The following is a 20663-nucleotide window of genomic DNA, read 5'->3' on the forward strand; positions in this document are numbered from 1 at the left end:
CTGACACCTCCTTGCTAATAAACCAAAGAACTCATATCATCTTCTGATTCTTTCAAAACTAGTTTTTCTAAACTTACTTTCAGTGGATTAATTTTGCTGTTGAAGAGCACGAAATTGGGAACATATGAAGACTGGTAAGTAAATGTACCAATGCATTAAAAAGAAATGTTGAGTAATAGTACACTTGGTGAAATTGAAAATCCATTATAAGGCCATCCTTTTATTAATCTAACTCAGAGATCACTAAAAGAGATACAAGCTTTTGAAACCAAAAATAAAAAATACATCTCAGCATCTCTCTTTGTTGAGCAAGTTACAAAAGCTAAGTTGGGAAAGTGAAGAGATACCTCATGAATGCTTAGTGTAAAAGCCTTGAAGACTTCTTGGCTACATTCCAGTTCTCCGTTCTCCATTTATCTTTGATTTTAGAATTAATCAACCAGTCCATTTATATTTAGGGGCTATCAAGTGATCCCTCCCTCTCCAGTAATAGAATGATAGGGGTCAGTCATCCCTAAGATGTTGCTATGGAGACTAACTGCCGCCAGGATTCTTCAAAGAAAAATCACTTTGGAGTGAAGATGTCCCTTCCAAATGATCCCTTACAAGAGCTATGAAGACTTTTCCCGGTGTTCTTCGGCACCCCGCCACCGCCGCCCTCTCCGAAACTCCAACTCACAACCATGCTTTGTCTCTTGCACTTTCGTCACTCCAATTTGTTTGCCGCTTTCACCAGATGGAAACAAATTAAGATTCAAGGTGAGTTGAAAGAGGAAGGAAGGAAGGAAGGAAGGAAGGAAGGAAGGAAGGAAGGAAGGAAGGAAGGAAGGAAGGAAGGAAGGAAGGAAGGAAGGAAGGAAGGAAGGAAGGAAGGAAGGAAGATGATATGCTGCAAAGCAAAAGACTTACCTCTAACATATTTACAGTATTTTTACATTCTGTAAAGAGGTGTTTTGTAATTGGGCAGCTACCATGGCATCTACTTTGAGAATAGGCATATCTCCCATAGTAGCCTTTTTGTGAGTGCATTCACAGCATGATATCAAAATGTCAAATGTGTGTCCTGTTCCAAAAAAAAATCCCTACCTCTGCCTATGATTTTCATATTTCAAAGAGAGAGGATCAAAGCTCCATTTCTCAATAGAGATAACTAAAGTTAAACAAACCGCACTGAACATAATAGGACTAGCTTCTAAGGACATGCTTAGTAAATTATAAGTAAATGCTTAGAATTGGTTGAATTATTTCTATAATCTCATGGGTATAAACCAACAGGTGTTGATTCTTGATGGAATCTTGCAAGAATCTATCCACAAAGAACCTGTTGGCATAGCAATATTTAAATCAATCAGCATTAGTTGTTATTCTTAGTATTCATAATACCATAATATTAAGTTATATTAGGTTGTGTTTAATAATGTCATTCTTTTTTTTTTCTTAATTTAATCTTCCTCATGAGGAATAACCGACAAATACGATGAATATAGCATCTAAAGAGGCTCTGAACTTCCAAACTACCTTTCCAGAAAGTTTACCTAGAGCACTTTCTTCCTATATGTAGATTATCTCATGCTTTATTACATATGTCACCACTACAAACCTCTTCTGAAGAATATAACTTCAGAGTGTAACAAGGCTTTTTAAATAATAATCTGGGATGTCAGTTGCTAAGGTCCAACGTGTTGAGAATGCAACGGGCCTTTCATGATATGTTACAGGAAACACACATCCATGAAGAACAGGAATGGCTAGTTAAAGAATAGCAGCCAATTCTGCTCAGGAAACTTCAACAATCCTCATCCTGCACACATTTATCAAATTGATGAGATGATTGACATTTTCCTATCTAGTAGGGCAAGAGCAGAAGAACTCTGTTGGCATCAATTTATATTACTCTCATATCAGTCACACTGGCTTGTTCTTGGCCTACTTTTTTACAGTTGAGAATCTAAGCCTTAAAAAGATTTGACTGTGGTTGTAAGAGGAGATTTAATTTATACTGAACCAAAGCACTAAGGGTAGTGAACACCCACCATACTTAGAAAACATAATGCTAGGACTTTTGGAGATTATTCAACCCACGTGATCGAGAATATGTACTATTTTTCCCATAGCAAGGATCCATGAAAATTGCCCTACTTTTGAAAGCTTTGTTTTTGTTTTTCCTTAACTTCTCAGTGTGCAGTTAATCTGCCCACACTTTTAGGCCCAAGTCCAATTCTCTTAGATAACTTCACACTGTAAGATCCAACTACACTATTTCCATGGAAATGAAATGTCTTCATCTTGAGAAAGGAAGCTATCATCCAAGCCATGAAATTTTATATCACTGAATTCTAGAAAACGGAACCAAATACCAGTGAAAACATATCTTGGTCACTCCTTTGGGGAACAGTAAAGAATATTTAAAAGAAGTTACCATTTGCTACACAGCATGTTGGGAGAAAGCTGAAGCAAGAAAAATTGGTCTCCCTAGAAACCAAATGTAAGCAAATCTCAGAATCCAAATAATTTACCAACATCTGTCAGTATTAATGTTACAGTCAGGACACGATATGAAATACATAATAAAGTGCAGATTGTTTTTGCTATCCTGAATCAGGCAAGCACACTGAGAATTAGGGGGGAAAGCTTTCACATATAATAAATCTCTGTAGTTGAGAACATTCAGTATCATTGTTGTAAAACCTAGCCTTCCTTGACACTAGCACTCTCCAGATGGACGGACAACTCCCAGAATCCTCCAACCAACTTGGCCTTTGTCGAGAATTCCAGGAATTGAAATCCATACATCTGGAGGAAATACAATTTAAACCAATGTGTAATTAGATAGATGGAGAGATGGATGGATGGATGGATGGATGGATGGATGGATGGATGGATGGATAGATAGATAGATAGATAGATAGATAGATAGATAGATAGATAGATAGATAGATAGATAGACAGATAGTAGATAGCATTATATAAATTCAGTCTCTCCTCTTTACCACTGACATATCTTCCCCATGTGAAAGAAAGCAAGACCATTGAGGCCATCACTGAGAGAGCCATAAGTAAAATGGCAATTGGCAAAGTTCTGTTCTGAATGTATACCCAGATAAATAATCCAAATCTAATATTATAACATGTAGAAAGCAAAGTAAAAGATATGTACAGGGAAACCTGACAGTGAGAATGAAGCACCAGTGATGGTGCTTTTAAAACAAAGGTACAATTTCTGAGAGTGTCTCTGAAAGTTGCTGATGAATTGTAATTTTTAATATGATAAAGGGAAACTATGGAAGATAGGAGATGTAAATACATTCAATGTATTTAACTTAAGGTTCATTCCATTAAAATTAAAGAATCAGATTCATTTTAGTTCTTAATTGCCTTGCCTCCTTTTGAACTACCTTCTCTGGCATGTGCATTGGGGTACAGCCCCAAGACAGATTATTCAGACTTAACATCTGGAAAGGACTGAACGAAGTATTCCAAGACAATTTCCACATGGGTGTCAAGGACAGAATCGTCACTAAAACTTTGGCTTCACACCCTCTATAAATACTAGGAAATGGTTGAACTCCCTTCAGTCAAAGCAAATTCAGAGTACCTACATGTAGTACCCTTGGCAACAAAACAAAACAGTTTGCCATTGCCATTCCAGGATTTTTAAAAAACTTCCTACTTAAGTCTACAACCCTGGAATTTCTTGGAGCACTCTCCACCAAGTATAATGAGAATCAACCCCATGTAGCTTTTTTCAACATCTGTGAAGGTCATCTAGGTACTAACAACAATGTTGTACTAGCAACAATGCACAGGATGACTGGGGCAGTTTCCATCTGCTTGTGTTCCCAAGGATGAAATATGAGGGGGGGGGGGGTTGGCAGAGCTCCTAAGAAGGCTTGCCCTAAATTTTCTCCTAGTCTTCTGTATCAGCAAAAAGAGATAGGAGAGGTTGAGGTTCGACTGTTCTAAAGATACTAGTATACACTTAGCCCACCATCAAAGGGATGCCAGTGGGCCACACATGGTCCCTGGACCATAATTTTTGCAGCCCTCCAGTAGATAAACACCCAGATTGATTCCCTGTCGCCAGCTGATGGGGTCCTGGGCTGCAGGAGTGGAGAAGACTTGCATTATGCCTGAAATATAGCCAAAAGAACATGAATCTAATTCTCATGCCTGTAACTAAACATAATCCCCAAAAAACTTGATTTTACAAATTGCATGAATTGACCTTTATTTAAAATTTTGCTGGAATATCAAAGTAGGACAAAGTTCAAGCATTACAAACCTTAAAAGCTGTGCTGTACGTAAGTAGAAGTAAGCCAAACAAGATGTGAGGTTTACAGCTGGATCAAAGTATAGAGATCCAGCAGGGAACATATTTCAGACTGATCTTTCTGAAGTGGCTTGGTTGATGAACACCATTTATTTAGTAAACACCATTTATTTAATAAAATAAAGATCTTTTAGCTCTGGTGGCATTGTTTCCCACGCAGTATTCTTGGTCTACTACATTGCTTCAGCAGTCCATAGATGCATTTCCCCACTATTAAAAAAAATCCTGAGGAAGTTGATCCAGAGACAAACTTCTTACATGGTTAATAATTATTTTTTCTCCATAGAGGATGGAGAGGAGGTCAAAAACAGAAATGGACTATCTAAGCAAAGATCAAGAGAGCTACAGTGGTAGTGATAAGAGCTCAGAGAGGTAAGGATGTGATGCTAAATGAAGAAGATTCATTGGGTGTGTTCACTCAGTGTATTTCACTGAAATAAATACGCACACTCACAATATGCAAGTCTGGTTGTAGTGTTAACCTTGGTGACCTTATTCACAGTTTAATGTGTTGTGTAAACCCAGCTGGTTTTGTTAATTTATGATCCAGTGTATTGGGCAACTCAGTAAACAGGTGAATTGAGCTACCAGATTATGTATGATATGAGAACATAGCCAGTGAATCTGAGATATGTTCCATAGGTTAGTTTGGAGTTACTCTTTTGTGTGACATCATCTCCATACAGGGGTATCCAAAGGTATAGTCGAAGTTTAACTTTTTTTTTTTTCCAAAAGAGGTACAAATTCAGTTACGGGTGGGGGGAGAGAGAAAAGCAGAAAATGAATTTGGCTTGGGGCCAGCCACTCTGTTTCAGCCAACCTACCTTACTGGACAGCTGTCGCAGGAAGGAGTGCTATGTACGCTGCCTTGAACTCCTGAAGGAAAGGTGGGATATAAATGTAATAAGTAAACAAGTAATTTTAGCTGCAGCAAGAATAGGGGATTTTCCAGTATGAATCTTAACTTTGAAAATGTAACAAGGGGACAGAACACTACTAGGCCTTTGTAAATTAAGTTACTAAGGTCTGGGATGAACTAATGAATGAAAACATGAGAAACAAAGAAATCAAAACCAATAGTTTTGTAAAAATGAGAAACCAAAAGAAGCTAAAGTAGACTTATTTGACCATACCTAGTAATCTCCATATATTGCTTTTTAACAGGTTTATTGGGACTCTTTTTTTAACCTGCTATTGTGTAGTATGCATTTTGCAGAAGGGCAGTGTGCATTAGCAGCAATACTAACAAAACTCCACATTCAAATGTTAGCAGAAGAGGAGAAAGTAAAGATAGAGGAAATTTTATCCTGATGATTTATGCTCTGTTTTAATAGCCTGAATATTTATCCTCAGGGAAAAAGCAATGAAAATGGAGTGTTTGGTAAGTGTGGATTTCACACCTTATTATCATTTCTTCAAGCCTTTTAAGGTACAGTTCTCTGGATACATCTGGCTGCCTTCTGTCAAATCATACCATAGTTCCAGCTAAGCCCAGCGGTGTGTATCCAGTGCGGTTGTTCTTGGACAACATGCAATTCACTGGCATCTTATTTGTGGTCTCCAGAGTCCTGCTCCCCATAGTATAATGGGACTTAATTTTTTTATTTTTTTTATTAGTTCTGGAGGGGGATTAAAAGGTAAATCAAAGATGTCAGCATTTTAGAACTCAAGGTACCCATTTGACCCCTTAATGCTCCCTTAAAATGGGTCCTGACCCTGCCACACAGTGAGTTTGTTTCTTAACATGTGATGGAAAACCTGAAGCAGCTTTCAAGCCAATGAAAGTTCTGGATCCCTGATTTACATTCAAAAGCCATCGTAGTACCTAAAGTTAGATTGAGGCATCCCGTGAAGTAAGGACTTAATTACTTGGGAAAGATAAAAGAGGATTATTTGACTGTTGATCTGTGTTCCTATACATGGGAAGGGGAGACAATGTGGATGGGTCAAAACCAGCCCTGGATTAACCATTAAGCAAATTAAGCATATGCTTAGGGTACCAAGGAAAGGGGGGCACCACAGAGCTTTTCCCCCTCACTATCTTCCCTTAACTCTTTCACTTCCAAACTCAACTTTAAATTTTTGTATTTGCATTTTTCCCTCATAACAATGTGATTAAAAATGCATTAAAAGTGTTGAAGATTTGCATTTTTTCTATCCCCTAATTATAGGTAAATAATTTGTTTATATTGCTTACTGCTGTTTAGTGTTAAATAAATCATTAAAAAAAAAGTTTAGGTCCAATATAGTTGTGAATTTTTAATCTCTTATTTCTCCTTTAGCACTTATTGAGTCTTAGTGTCTTGTCAGTTAAGCAATGGAAGGGCACCATTGTTGGATTGTGTTTAGGGTATCAATCCAGCCCTGGTAAAAACAGACTAACTTGTGTGGGTCAGTAAATCATCTAGAAAGCAGCCTTGGTAGGGTTTGCAGCTTTAAGTAGGGTTTGCAGCCTTGGTAGGGTTCTCACAGCTTTAAGAGAAGGTCACAGGAAAAGAGAGGAAAAGACCTCCAGAGATGGGTCACTCTATGTTTTCTCTGCTGTCTTTCAGCTGAAGAAGGTGCTAGTAGAAAATCAACAGTTGAAAAATGCTGTAAGTGTTGTTCTTCTGTAAGCTAATGTAAGACATAGTGCTCATGTTCTCTTATTGAAACTAAACCTGTATAACTGAACTGAAACAAGCATACAATGTTATCCCAATCTTCTGTGACTTCTATCCTCCTCCACTTTCTTTTGTCGATGTACCCTATAGGCATAAAATGAGCAGAGACTGGGGTGGGGAGGAATATAAGAATGTATAATTTGTATACATTATAAAAAAATACAGCGATGGAGCTAAAATAGAATGTAATACATTTAATTCATAAGCTTTATTGTTTCCATTTCTTTGTGTTTCTATTTTCTTTGATGGACCCACAAGAATAGACTCACAGGCCCAAGGGAAAAAATTCCTTCATAAAGATATGTTTGTCCTCTGGATCAAGCAGGATGATCAGGTCTTTATTGCTAATTCAAGGAATAAATTAACTACTGCCTACCTCAGTAAGGGCTCCTCCTTAAACTCTTGTCTCTTATACTGAAATTGACTGGAAATATAGCTAACTTCCCTTCTGGAAATGAAGCTAAATTCCTTTCTGGATTTCAACCTTTTCTTCTACTCTGGTCATGGTGATGGCCTGGCTTTCTGTCCAAAGAACACTTACCATGACTCCTGCTTCTTTATACTTGCTACCCATGCTATGAAAGCAGGTGGCAGTTGCTTTCCTTTCTGTGGGTGGGTCTTTGAGGACATGTGGTATCCACTGAGAGACCCTTCAAACTGACTCCCCCGATATGATTTCCTATCTGATATGTCTTCCAGTGAGCAAAAAGAAGGGAGATTTATCATTATTCCTTTTTTCTTGAGTTAGAAGAGGAAGCTGGTAACTTTTGTCAATTTAAGAGGAGGAGGAGGAGGAGGAGGAGGAGGAGGAGGAGGAGGAGGAGGAGGAGGAGGAGGAGGAGGAGGAGGAGGAAATCCTCCAACAGAACAGGGTACCAGCCTAGCTCACAAGATTGTTTAAAGATAATGAGGGAAAACCCCATGTACATCACCTTGAGCTCCTACAGAAAAAGCAGGATATAATTGTAATATTACATACATACATACATACATACATACATACTGTACTTAAAACACATATGTGAGAGACAATAAGGCAGTAGGCTGCCAAGAATGCAAGTTATTGTTTTTTGCTGATTTTACTCTCTCATTTTGGCAAACCAAGGTCCAAACTGAGTAGTGTGGCTGGGTAAGTTGTATATTACTAGTTGGTCTATCAACTTCAGAATTACAAAGGGACACTTTTCCTTTTCCAACTGTCCCTGCAGTGTACCAGGAAAAGCCATCTGGATGAAACTTCTGTCTCTCTCTTGCAGGTCCTCTTCCTGAAGCAGCAGAATAAAGGTAAAGCTTTCCCCTTTCTCATTTTAATTCCATAAAAAAGACACCCTCAATAATAAATCAATGTTCTCAAGTGTTCGTAAAAAGCCAGCCCCCTAATCAGCTTAATATTTTAGATGCAATAGCACTGTAACATAACTCTTGCAAGTAAATGACCCATCAACTATTGGACAATCCAGAAATTAGCTCCAAACTTTACTGGGCCAAGTATTTAGACTGACCTTCTTGGAAATTGAGCAAATCAGGTTGACCATCCACTGCGTTACTCTTTAGTCATTGTCCACAGCGTTGGGATCTTCAGTGTGGCAACCACCGGCAACAATATGTTTGTGAACTCCCCACCCCCATGCTTTGGCATCCCACAAGCCCTTTCCACACTCTTATCTTTTATTATTTTAAAGTATCATTTTGCTTGCAAAGAAAAATATTAGAAAAGAATCCGGCATGCTTCAAAGCACCACCTTCTCCACACTCAATTTGATTTCCATGATTTAAGATGAGAAACAAGAACCATTACTTTTTGGAAAATAAAAAATAATAGGTTGCTGCAACTGGTGCTGTGGCAAAGAGAGACAGATGCCTTCGCCAAAAATGAAAGAGAGGTAAGATGGGGCTGATAGTGAATATCACAGAGGTGCCCAATAGTGTGGCAGGGAGCAACCTCACCAGTCTGGGGTTTTGTGTTTGGCTTTACCATTACGGCAGCCAATTTATGAACAGACATTTCCTCCCCCCCCCCCCCGCCAAAAAATACTGGGGAAACCTGACTTAGGGAAGTCAGTTACTTACTTTTTCAGTTGCTTTGATGAAAACTCAAAGGCAATGCAGTTTACACAAAGCCATGAGTTTTGACTGATGGAGCGCTTTTCCTTTCCAGAAAAAGATAACAATGTGGATGACTGCAAGAGGTCAGTGACAAAAGCAAACCTACCACTGAAGAGGTGAATCCCTGAGAAACAGCAGCCATGAGTATTTTTTTTCCTTCTCTCTTTTTTAAGGTCGAAGGAAAAACTTCTGTCTGAAATTGGGACTCTCTTGACTGAAATTGCATTTCTGAAGGACGTGCGAGAACAACTGGTGAGATTTTTTTTTAATCAAGGTGCCCACAGGTCTTGAATTTATGTCTTGTATTCTTCATTTATGTCTCAAGTTTGTAAAATATCTATTGGGAGAATCCTGGGATGACATAATTATACTCACTAACCCCATCTGTATTGTCCCTGAAAAGAAAATCTGAAAGTCTATGTTCTAGGGGATGAACCTACCCAGGAGTCACTCTTTTGAGGTCCATAGGCAGTTTTGAGAAAGTATACTAAATGACATTGCAAAAGGATTGCCATGAACCTACCCATTCAAAAATAGCTTTTGAGGTAATCATAAATATTCTCAAAACACCATGTTCGTAGGCATCCATCTGGGGGGAGGGAGGCAGGAAGCACCATGGAACAACACATTTGTCATGATATCATGGCCCCAAAACTGTGACTTAATACTTGGGATAGATGCCAGGATACAAGTGTGTAAGGGCAGGGTTTTCTGTATGATGTGACCATCTACATGTCATCATTATGACATAATCTTGGCTCACTCTAGATGCCTGTGAGCATCTCACAGAAAGCCAGTCTGTGAGGCTGAGAAGCAAATAACTTGCTAAAGGATCTGATTCCAAGGCAGATGCTCAAAACCATTAATTGCACCCCAGTTTTTTGCTTCAACAAGTGATATGGCTCACATAATTCAAACTTCCTTGGTCTCCTACTTAACACAACTGCTCCAAACTTTCTTTCTTTGCCCCAGAGCACATTATACAAACCCAAAGAAAGGTGCATAGACATTGAGGCCTACCTCATGCAAAGAAATTATAGTTCTGCAGCTTGGCACACACATTACCCTCCCTCTCTCTCTCCCTCAGGGTGTTTTGCAAACACAGGAATTTTTTTTTTTTTTTAAATTTTCGCATCTCTGCTTCAGGAGGGACACACAAGCACATCTCTCTTGTCCTTTCTCTGGAGGTTGAGTCATGGCAACTGGACTTCTTTTCTTTTGGTCTGATATGTTTCGCTGCTTGTCCAAGCAGCTTCTTCAGTCTAGAAAGTTGGTTGGGGGGACCCTAACCAACTTTCTAGACTGAAGAAGCTGCTTGGACAAGCAGCGAAACATATCAGACCAAAAGAAAAGAAGTCCAGTTGCCATGACTCAACCTCCAGGTAATTCCACCCGGATGACTGAGAATCTTCATCAACTCTTGTCCTTTCCTTTTTGAGAGCGGTAGCTGATTCCTTGCTATATCCCAGCCTCCATCTCAGCGGATTGGGTACACTCTGGAGGAATGGCAGGGGGTGGGGTGAGGAATGTGCTCTCAATGGAGGAGGGCTTGCATACTCAACAGTTTGTAGAATGGAAGAGTTCAGTAACACAGAAAGACTCAGAGGGACACACACACCTTCACACATGCACACTTAGCCCAGAGAGAAAAGAAATTACAGAAAGACCCACTTTCCCCACAGCCCACCTGTCCCATGTTCAGTCCTCATCTCACATGGCACTGTTTGCTCTCTTCTGAATCCCAGGGTCCATTTTCCACCATCTCCCCTATTCCATATTGCTGGGTGGTATCTGCAGTTCCTCCCCTAAATCCCTGATCCTGGCGCTCAATTTAAACACAGTTAAAAGGGGACCTTTTCCTGGTCAGCATGAAAGGAATGATGTGTGGCAAAGAATCGCAGACAGAATACACCACTTTGTGTCAGATTTGGGAGGTGTAAAATGAACCATGCTGGTTTTGACCAGAAAATTCATAATTTAAAAAGAATTCACTCCCCAAATTCCTCCCCTCTCCAAAGCAATTATTTAATTACCCCCACCCCAACAATAACCTTGAACTTGGAGGATTTTTTTTTAGTTCCCATAAATTTCAGTCATTAGATTAGTTCATAAATTCAGCTGAAACCTAGGTGAAATACAGGGCAGAGTCAACGCGGAGGAGAAAAATAAAGATACGGTGGGGATCAAGTGGATTCAGCATGGTTATGTAGGCATAACTGAAGGCTGTCTGCCATAAAGCTGAGTATTTCTCGCCTGTGTTGAAAGTGTCCAGCATAAGCTCCCCATATTTGCTTCATAAGCTTGTTTTAGACTTGAAAGGGAAGAAAACACCGCCCTTAGTTGAAGGGTGTCTTCTCCTGAGTTCTTTGCTCTTGTGCTTCTTCTCAGAGGTTTAAGGACCCTGAATCCAAGAAAGAAACTACTAAGGCCCTTACTGAAACCATCCAGGCCAAGCTGGAAGTGGCCCACGCTAAAATAGAGGCTGCAGAGGCTAAGAAAGAAACCTTAGAAGCTCAGAGGAAAGCTGACGAAGCTAAAGAATCAGTGGAAGCGGCGCAGGCTCGGGAGGACAACCTGCTGTCCTATGTCTCCAAAATTGCCAGTTTGGCCTACCAGCAAGCTGCGGAGGCCGAATATGATTGTGCCCAAGCTCGGAAAGCCATAGCCGTAGCGGAGGCCATCCAAGTGGCTGCCTTCACTGACGGCAGAGCTCGCCGGAACCACAAGGAGAAGCATCATCGAAACCATCGGAGTCATGGGGAATGCCGGTGTCACCATCACCACCACCACCATCATGGCCACCACGAGCGCCAGAGTGATTACGAGACCCAAAGTGATCTCATCCACTCTGAACCGGAGACTCTGAGCAGCACCCGATAAGTCAGGCAGGAAGAAAGCAGGGCTGGGCGGGGTGGCTTGATAGTTAATGTCATTTGAGGAAGCGTGCAGAATTAAAATGTTTGTTTGGACCATAGACAACTGATTCATTTTATCCTGTAGTCCTTCCCCACTTCACACAGTTTGCATTAGTGCCTTCTGGCTGGCAGAGACTCTCCTTCTGGAATATGCTGCTGTTATATCGTTGCATCCATTCCCTATACTTTCAACCTTCTTTGAAACCCTTTTCAGACCTACTGAATGCATGGTGGCAGGATTACATGCCTCCCTATATATTAAGTCAATGTTTCTCAACCTTGGCAACTTTGAGATATCTCGACTTCAACTCCCAGAATTCCCCATGCTGGCTGGGGAATTCTGGGAGTTGAAGTCGACATATCTTAAAGTTGCCGAGGTTGAGAAACGCTGTATTAAGTTGTACTAAAAGGTGCTTCTTTTTTCAGATTTTATAATGAACATGTAGAGATCAAGCAGTCATGCTCCCTCTCCATGTATGAATGTCTGTAATGGTTTTTATAAATAGGTAGTATATGTATGTCTATATTATTATTATTATTTATTTAAATTTATTGGCCAGTGGACTCCAGTGGACTATATGGAATGACTTGATTCTTCACCGGCCTGCTCTCAGTTTTTTTTTAAAAAAAGAATAATGTAAATATTTTTTTAAATAGTTCAGAATTTAAAGACTCTTTTAAGTTCCGAACTGCTAGACTATAGTCTGAAACACACACTGAGACTGTAAAAATCCACGATTTTGCATTGCAACACAAAAACGATCTTGATTTTTAAAAAATGCAAAACTCACCCTGTGAATATTTCCAAACTTTCGGTCTCCCTGAGGAACGAAGGGTGCAAAAGTGCTTATAAAACCCAAGGCCTTGTTTTGCTCTGCATTTCATAAAGCATCAGTTGTTTATTTTAACAAAAGGCCATATCTCCCAGCCAAAAAGCGCTCAGTCCTCCTCTAATTAAGACTGGTTTTCTTAAAACATGAGTTCAATCCTCAATTTGTGCTTCAGGGTTTGGGCTGCTGGTGGTGTTTGTTTGTGCCAACAATTGCTTGGTTGAGGCTTCTCCCTCCAGATCTGAAGGAGCAGAGAATGAAAGATTACATCTTGAAACCCATTTAAGTTTAGTGTGCAGCAAGTGGAGATGTTCAGGAGGAAAATATTTATTTTATGTTATTTATGCAATTTCTATAGCCGCCCACCTCAATCCAGTTTCGAAAGCAGAACTAAGCCTTGCAACATCAATCACTAGCAAATAACTGCAGAGCAACGGAGGAGAAGGAACTGCATCAGATAAATGATCTCTCTTCTCCTCCTGCTTCTTTTCCTGCACAAACCCAATTCACTTCCCTTGCACTGGACACCTTGGCTGTACTATAGGAAGAAAGGTTAGGGAAAAGGTATAGACAGAGATATATACCTTCTCCACATATTACTCTGCTTTAAAGTGCTTTCTTAACCTGTTGCAGGAAAGGTTCAAGTTGATAAAAATAGAGATCATTTGGAGGGAGACCAGAGCTGGTGGTCGAACAGAATGGAACGGAAGGTCAAGGAAAAACCAACAGTTCCAATTTATGGAAGTCTCTACTGGGAAAAATCTTGAAAACCTGAGCAGATAGCTGACAAAAACAGAGCCCAGCATTAGAAAGCTTCAAGAAAAATATGACTAGAAGGAACTTAAGCAAGGAGTTTGCTGTAAGGGATTGCTGGAGTGAAAGTGAAAAGCCACCGAGAATTTCAGTTATTTCTGGAAGTGCAACACACAATTAACTCCGGAATTGTATTTTTAAAACAATCTCCTTCTTCAATTTGAAAAGAAATACTTTATTCATTGAATTAAGCAGTTTGCCTAATAAACCTCTTCTGTTTATAACTTTGTATCAAATAGCAGTATTAGTCTGAGGCCTAGGCTGGAGGAACCAGCCTGTTGAGTTTCTATAGCACAGTGTTTCTTAGTCTTGGCAGTTTGAAGACGTCTGGACTTCAACTCCCAGAATTCCCCAGCCAGAATTCTGGGAGTTGAAGTCCACACATCTTCAAGCCGCCAAGGTTGAGAAACACTGCTATAGAGTACACTGTGGGCAGCAATTACAGATTTCATAGTACAGCGAGATCTTAAACAACACAGCAGAAAGTTTAAAACAACTAAGCTTCAACATTTTAAAAAGGTAAACAGTAGAATAACTCTATATATTCTATAACAGTAGAATAACTCTCTCTTAGCTACACATGCCTAAGGCTGACTTTTGCAAATATCTTGCAAGGGTTGAACAGGCTTTTCTGTTTCAAAACTTCAAATTGCCGAATCATCACTTTCTGCTTTATAACCTATTTTGAAAGATTTGGGAAGAAGGATTGCATGAGAATGTGTCTGAGGAACCAATGTTCTGAGATTAGTTGAATGCATGCAAACTTGAAAAAAAATGAATGAGGGACTCAAGTGCAAGGGGCAAAGTTTGTTATTAAATGTGACAGGTTAATCCCTACTCTAGGTATGGACAACTGTGGAAAATGACATCTGGAAGTCCACTGGCCACTGACACAGCGTTGAGCCCACATACACTGCCATTGTATCAAAAATATCATGCAATCCCCAATATATGCCCTACCAGCATGATCTGCCCTGTTTTTTCCCCTGGCAAAAGAATTGTACATTTCAGCATGTACATAAACACCAAGGATTCTATCCCAGTGTTTTATATTACCGTAGAGCTCTTACTGTTTTGCTAAGTACTGCACTGTTTCACATGCAGCCCCCTCCTATCCAGTATAGATTTGTAAAAGGAAGAACAGAACTTTTTTGTTGTGCAACACGGAGAAATACAGAACAACACAAATACCTTTATTATTAAGAAAGCAACAATCATCAGCTGGCTAAGCAAACAGGTTATTATGTCTGTAGCTGCTCAGCTTCTCCCTGTCAAGCACGTTTTCAGCTGGGGAGTGGTTATGCTGGTTTGATGGCCGCATCGTACATAGCCTGCAATAATATGATCAGCAACCTTTGATATTCAAAATCTATGTCATGATAGCAGTTCTACCGCACATGGAAGGCTTACATAGCTTGGCTTCCCATAACTTCATTGTATATGTTAGGAAAGGTGGAGGATACAAGTCGGAAAAGGATGAAATAGAGCCTCCCCTGGTAGGGTTACAGGCTGGATGGAAAAATTACTGTAGTTTCTACTGTAGCTCCTGAGACATATAAAGGCAGAAGTATGGTGGCTCCTTTCTGACAGCACTGGCAGTAAGAAAGCAGGGCATCTGCTAGTCCTGGCAACCTCTGAGGTCCCATAGTTTCTTCTCCAGCAGGTCCTCTGTTCACTCCTTGGTTGCTAGATTTGTCCTATCACTGCCTCAAGCACTTCACTCCAGCATCCTCAGCATGCCCACAGTTTGTTTTTCCCCAGCTGGAAAAGCTACATTGGAGCAGACTGTCTTCTGTTCCCTTGCAGGCCACATCATCCATCCAAATCCGTCCTTTCCCTGGGAGAAGAATTGAACAGAATCATTCGCTGGAATTCACAGTGACAACAATTAATGATCTTCCATCTTTGCGACATATTGCAATCGCTATGAGAACATTCACCATCTACAAAACCTAGGTCATAGCAGTGCGTACCCTGATGAATATGGCCAGGGGTGCATACTGTTTCTGGACCAGGGACTGACATTCATGCTTGAATGACATGTTTTTCACAAAGTACCTGGGGCCAGAGCAGAGGATAGAGAGGGATCCAGGAAAAAAGATCAATGGATTTAATGTAAATACAATCAATATGATCACTCTGCATGTATTTGACACATTTTCCCCTCTTTCACATGAGAAATTACAATCGGATAATAACTTCTGTAGAGCTCTGTAGTAACCGTATTCAAAGTTTTGCAGGAGTGGGGGAATTCAGATTACAGTATATACCTCTGGATCTTAGGGAACTTATAATGTTGCCCAGCTCACAGAAATGTCAGAATCATGTTCAGAATCAGCCTGCCCCAAGAGAAGAAGACCACCAAATTTTTGCACAAATTCCATTTGAACTGGTAGCTCCCACTTAGCTAGCTACTGTATATACCGGAAGAAAATTGCAGATCATGAAAAGAGAATTGCTAAGTGGAATCTCATGTTTTACATAAAGCAAAAATCCGGACATGCTACAAATGTCGGTAAAGCTCCGCAATTTAATTAAATCAAAGAAACAATGGCAAACACACCCCCCCCATGTATGTGCCATATTTTGAGGACGCCTAAGTCACTCAAATGTGAATTAATTCATTTCAGATGTCTGATTATTAGATAGCACATAAATGTCCTTATATATATTAAAATGGCAAATCCAAAAACATACATGTTTAACATTCTGCTCCCTTTGAGAATAAGAAGTATCTTGCAAGACAAAAAGAAGAGAAAGAAATACACTTCTATGTCACCATCAATATTCCTTATACATTTATCTATAAATACATTAAACAACCAAGAGGACATCATACTTCTTTGCCTCCCTGCTCAATGATGAATCATTTGCTCAGCACTGCATTTATTCTGACACATACTGTTCTTTCATCATACACGGTTCTTGTTGCATTCAGCAACTAAACTTCAACTCTATGTTCTCACAAAATATTCCGTAATTCTAGTTTATTCATTTCTATCATCCATTTTCTCTAAACCAGTGTTTCTCAACCTTGGCCACTTTAAGATGTGTGGACTTCAACTCCCAGAATTCCCCAGCCAGCATGGAAAGCTGGGGAATTCTGGGAGTTGAAGTCCACACATCTTAAAGTGGCCAAGGTTGAGAAACACTGCTCTAAACCAATAAATGTAGAATAGATTTTCTCAACTCATACATTTCTTATATATATATAATTATATATATATATTATTAAAACTTTTAAAAAGGAAAATAAAAACTAATACAAACTAGTATATAGTAAGGAAGAAAAAAGAAAAAGAAAGAAACCAAAGAGAAAGCCAATGGTAGACTGACCAAAATATGCCAGACTGACCAGTATTGTCCTCACCATTAGCAAGGAATGCTGCAGAAAAATAAATAAATAAATAAATAAATAAATAAATAAATAAATAAATAAAAGAAAAATAAGAAAGAAATATACAAAGTGGTTTCCGATATTCTTCACAGCAGTTATAAGGACTATTATATTTTAACCTCTGAGTTCTTTTTCATCGCTTTTTTTTTTGAACAAAGAAGGCGCCTCCAGCAGAGTGACTGAATGTGATGAATAAATAAATGAAAATAAAAGTGATGAAAAAGTGATGAATGCATTTCAGTTTCATCCCAAATCATTCCAGCACTTTTACTTTTATTTCCATTCACTGTGCTGGAGGCTCCTTCTTTCTCCTTCGCCTACTTCCGAAGGTGTTTTTTACTTTCATCAAAATCACTCGGTGTTTTCTCTGCCTCTTAATCTTAACCATTCTTTGGTCTTTTGAAGCACCTTCTTTGCAGCTATTTTTCCTGCAATATATATATGATAACAACATTCTTTTTTCATCCTCATTATTTACAGCAGCCATCATTCTCTTATAAGCATTTTTTTCCCTCAGCCACAGCCTCTCTCACTTTTATCATTCCACAAAATCCACCTTCCCAGGACTCAGTGACATAATTCTTTTCCCCCCCACATGTGCTCACCTGATGTCCACTTTCTGTTCATTCTGCTGGGAGATCAGACATACAACTTATTTATTTATTTGACTGGACATTCAGAGTTTGAGCATTCTGGGGTGTCTCATGATTGGGCAGCTACTTTTATATTTAATTTCGATAGTTTGGGCAGTTTATTCTGGTTTTAATTTTAAAATCTATTGTAAGTTGCCTAGAGTTATCTGAGCTGGGTGGTATGAAAATATTATTCTTTCTTTCATTTGTTATTTCATATCCTTTATTCCTTTTAGTCACAATCTTCCAAATACACTTTTGTTTTTTTTACTAAGAGAGGGAAGGATTAGACTAGATTTTTTTTTTTATCTGCACTCAGTCGTTACCGACTCTGCAGTGACTGCTTTGGATGAGTCCTTGCAGTTTTCAAGGCAAGGTGTTTCGGAAGTGGCTTGCCAGAGCCTCCTTCCTAGAGCAGAGCCCAGCTGGCGAGCGCAGGAGGCGGGGTTTCTGTTGCTTCGCGCCCTTTTCAGGTGCGCGCAGTTTTTCGCGCTTACCGGCAACTGCTCCCGACTCCTTTTGCAAGGCGCCGCCAGCATTTTTCCTCCCACCGGAGTGAGAGTACCCATTTATCTACTCACGTGAGTTTTCGAACTGTTGGGTTGACAGGAGCTGGGGAGGAAGCAGGAGCTCACTCTGCTGCGCGAAGCTGGGCTTGAACCACTGAAGTGTCGACCATTTCTGGCCGGCAACTTTCAGCATCATTAAGCCGCTGCACCACCGCGTCCCCTTTAGACGAGATTACCAACCTTAATTATACCCATACCAAATGCAGCATTCCTTGCTAATGGTAAGGACAATACTGGTCAGTCTGGCATATTTTGGTCAGTCTACCATAAGCACAACCAAACCAAATCTGATCCCAGGCATGCTTACACCATCCTATGCAAGCTAGGTGTCTAATCTAGAGACTATTTTGCAAGACAACATACTGTTCTCTACATCCCAGCAGCTTGGAGATAGAAGCAGTGTGCTGACATATAGTCAGGATGCAAAACAAAATTGATCAGCCCAGCCAAATACACCCAATGATACCATTTGGAAGTAGGTCTACAAGTCTGCCATCATGTAAACGATAACAATCCAATCTAGCACTTCTAGCATAAAACAGAACACAACCAAAAATACTTTTATTATTTGATTCCTTGCTTAAGAGCGAGTAACGAAGCCAAAGGTATAAGCCTTGAGAGGGAACTCTATAGACAATATGGGCCTTCTACATGCAAACAACTGCTGTAAGTTAACTTAGTTTGGCAAGCAAGCACTTCCAACACATGGATATAAAATAATAGACCAGCCATGGCAGGGTTGGATCTAAAAACACAGTCCCCCCCTGGATGCAGCACAGCAAGGCTGCACAGGCAAATAATGAATAAATAATACGAAGGTTGCTATCTGTCTTGGAATGCTGAAAAATAAATGATCTTCAATACCCATTTTTAAAAATGAATAAACTTGTGAGCTTTTCTGAGATAATTCTAAGTAAACAGCTCCATTGCTTCACCAGCTGGTTTCCAGCAGATCCCTCATGTCCAAACAGCTTTGGCTTCAGACCACATGTGGCTTGTGTCATTTTGCTATGTAAATAGGGCCAAGGCCAAACCACAGGAAATGTTCAGAGATCTGTCCCTGGGATGCTAAGACATCCCTGAATGTCCTCAAAGATTTCTAGGACAGGACCGCCTCATTTCCTAACAGAAAGATCTTTCCCTAGCCTAATGCCAATCCCTGAAATTCCCTGCTGGAAGACATGAGTCAGGACCCTCCCTTTTCCAGCCTGTGACTCACTAGCTATAAAGGAGATTCTACACACAGCTCAGGGCTCTGCAAAAAGGTCTCTGGGGAAAGTGGATAATGGGAATAAAATTCCAGCCAGGAAAAGCAGAGTTTGGCTCTGGTGGATCCAAAAGGAACAAGTCTCTGAGCACCAGAAGGAGGGTAGAGCTGGAAAGATTGTGTGGAACAACCACAGGAACACTGAGCAACGTTTGGAACTGCAGCTGGACCAGGCACAATTATTTATCCAGCATGTATCATGCTAGATTTCAAAGGCTGCCTGATATGAGAGATTACCATGGGTAGAAAACCAATGTTTAGTAGTTTAGCGGATTAATGGGATTCTTTGTTCTGAGAGGCCAGTTGGATACCTGGGGACATTTCAGGATGGTCAAAACACAGCCACTGTCCTTTCCAATAACAGATGGGCAGGATGCAGAGATTTGAGGGGACAGCAAATGAAGACTTTCTTAATTTCCCCAAATCAGGAGGAGTCTGGGAGCAGCTTTTCAGACTAACACGTTTTTCTTAAAAGGCATAAGCTTCATGAATTACAGCTCCCTTCATTAGAAGAATGAGAACAGCTACACTGATACAGGGTTTCGACTGGGATGAGGTGTCAGTTTAACCACTGCATGCACCCAATGAACGGAGGTACAGCTCACAAAAACGTATGCCTATTAATTAAATGTGTTCGTCTGAAAAGCTGCTCTCAGATTCCTCCTGATTTTGGGCTACCATAGATTAACACGGCTCCCCTCCTGTGATGTCTTTGTTCCCAATGAGTATTGGCTGGAAGCCCCTGCAGAAAGCAAAAATCTAGAGAAATCCAGTATCATGCAACTGGGCCTAAAAATTCAGTTCCAAAACCTAGTATGCCATGGGAGAATTGGAGCTAGCAAGGTAAAAGTTGGTAGAGAATATTACTTAGACATGGGACTGATTCTTTATTTCTTTTAAGCAGTGCTAACTCAGTTTGGGGTAGTTTTGTATTTGATCCTGTTCTCTGTTTATTACTTTTGCTCAGATAGCTAGCTCAGGCATACAGTTTTATGTAACATTACAGTTCAACTATTCTCAGATCCGTACTTTGCTGCCTTTAGTGAAATGAAAATCCATTTCTTTGAACACTCCTGCATTGGGTTTGTAAGCTTTGGACAGTTAACCCTGGGTGAAAAGGGGAAAACTGGAGCCATTCAGT

The 20663-nt window shown here is 40.0% G+C and overlaps 2 protein-coding genes across 2 annotated transcripts in view; one reads left to right on the forward strand and one right to left on the reverse strand.

Moving 5' to 3' along the window:
* The first annotated feature begins 448 nt into the window (after positions 1–448).
* Positions 449–11979, forward strand: LOC112540421 (uncharacterized). The gene is made up of 8 exons (XM_025165440.2): positions 449–759; positions 4617–4702; positions 5684–5711; positions 6883–6924; positions 8250–8277; positions 9152–9182; positions 9273–9351; positions 11488–11979. Exons 1-8 carry the CDS (start codon positions 595–597, stop codon positions 11977–11979), a joined length of 951 nt encoding a protein of 316 aa, XP_025021208.1. The 5' UTR covers positions 449–594.
* A 1854-nt stretch (positions 11980–13833) lies between these two features.
* SCARA5 (scavenger receptor class A member 5) overlaps positions 13834–20663 on the reverse strand; it is a 121314-nt gene continuing 114484 nt past the window's right edge. The window contains exon 9 of the mRNA XM_007426257.3: positions 13834–15494. Within this exon, the coding sequence (XP_007426319.1) occupies positions 15358–15494 (137 nt within the window). The 3' untranslated portion in view covers positions 13834–15357. The remainder of the gene's footprint in view (positions 15495–20663) is intronic.

Source organism: Python bivittatus, unplaced genomic scaffold, assembly GCF_059951505.1.
Source record: "Python bivittatus isolate LINGU-HERP-01145 unplaced genomic scaffold, Pbiv_v1 ctg000690_np1212, whole genome shotgun sequence".
Lineage (NCBI taxonomy): Eukaryota > Metazoa > Chordata > Lepidosauria > Squamata > Pythonidae > Python > Python bivittatus.

What these genes read in the sequence shown, in the direction of transcription:
- LOC112540421 (XM_025165440.2), top strand. Translation starts at nt 595, where the DNA reads ATGATCCCTTACAAGAGCTATGAAGACTTTTCCCGGTGTTCTTCGGCA. An exon ending in ATCAACAGTTGAAAAATGCT is followed by an intron (nt 6,925 to 8,249) that starts GTAAGTGTTGTT and finishes TCTCTCTTGCAG; the next exon opens with GTCCTCTTCCTGAAGCAGCA. An exon ending in CCTGAAGCAGCAGAATAAAG is followed by an intron (nt 8,278 to 9,151) that starts GTAAAGCTTTCC and finishes TTTCCTTTCCAG; the next exon opens with AAAAAGATAACAATGTGGAT.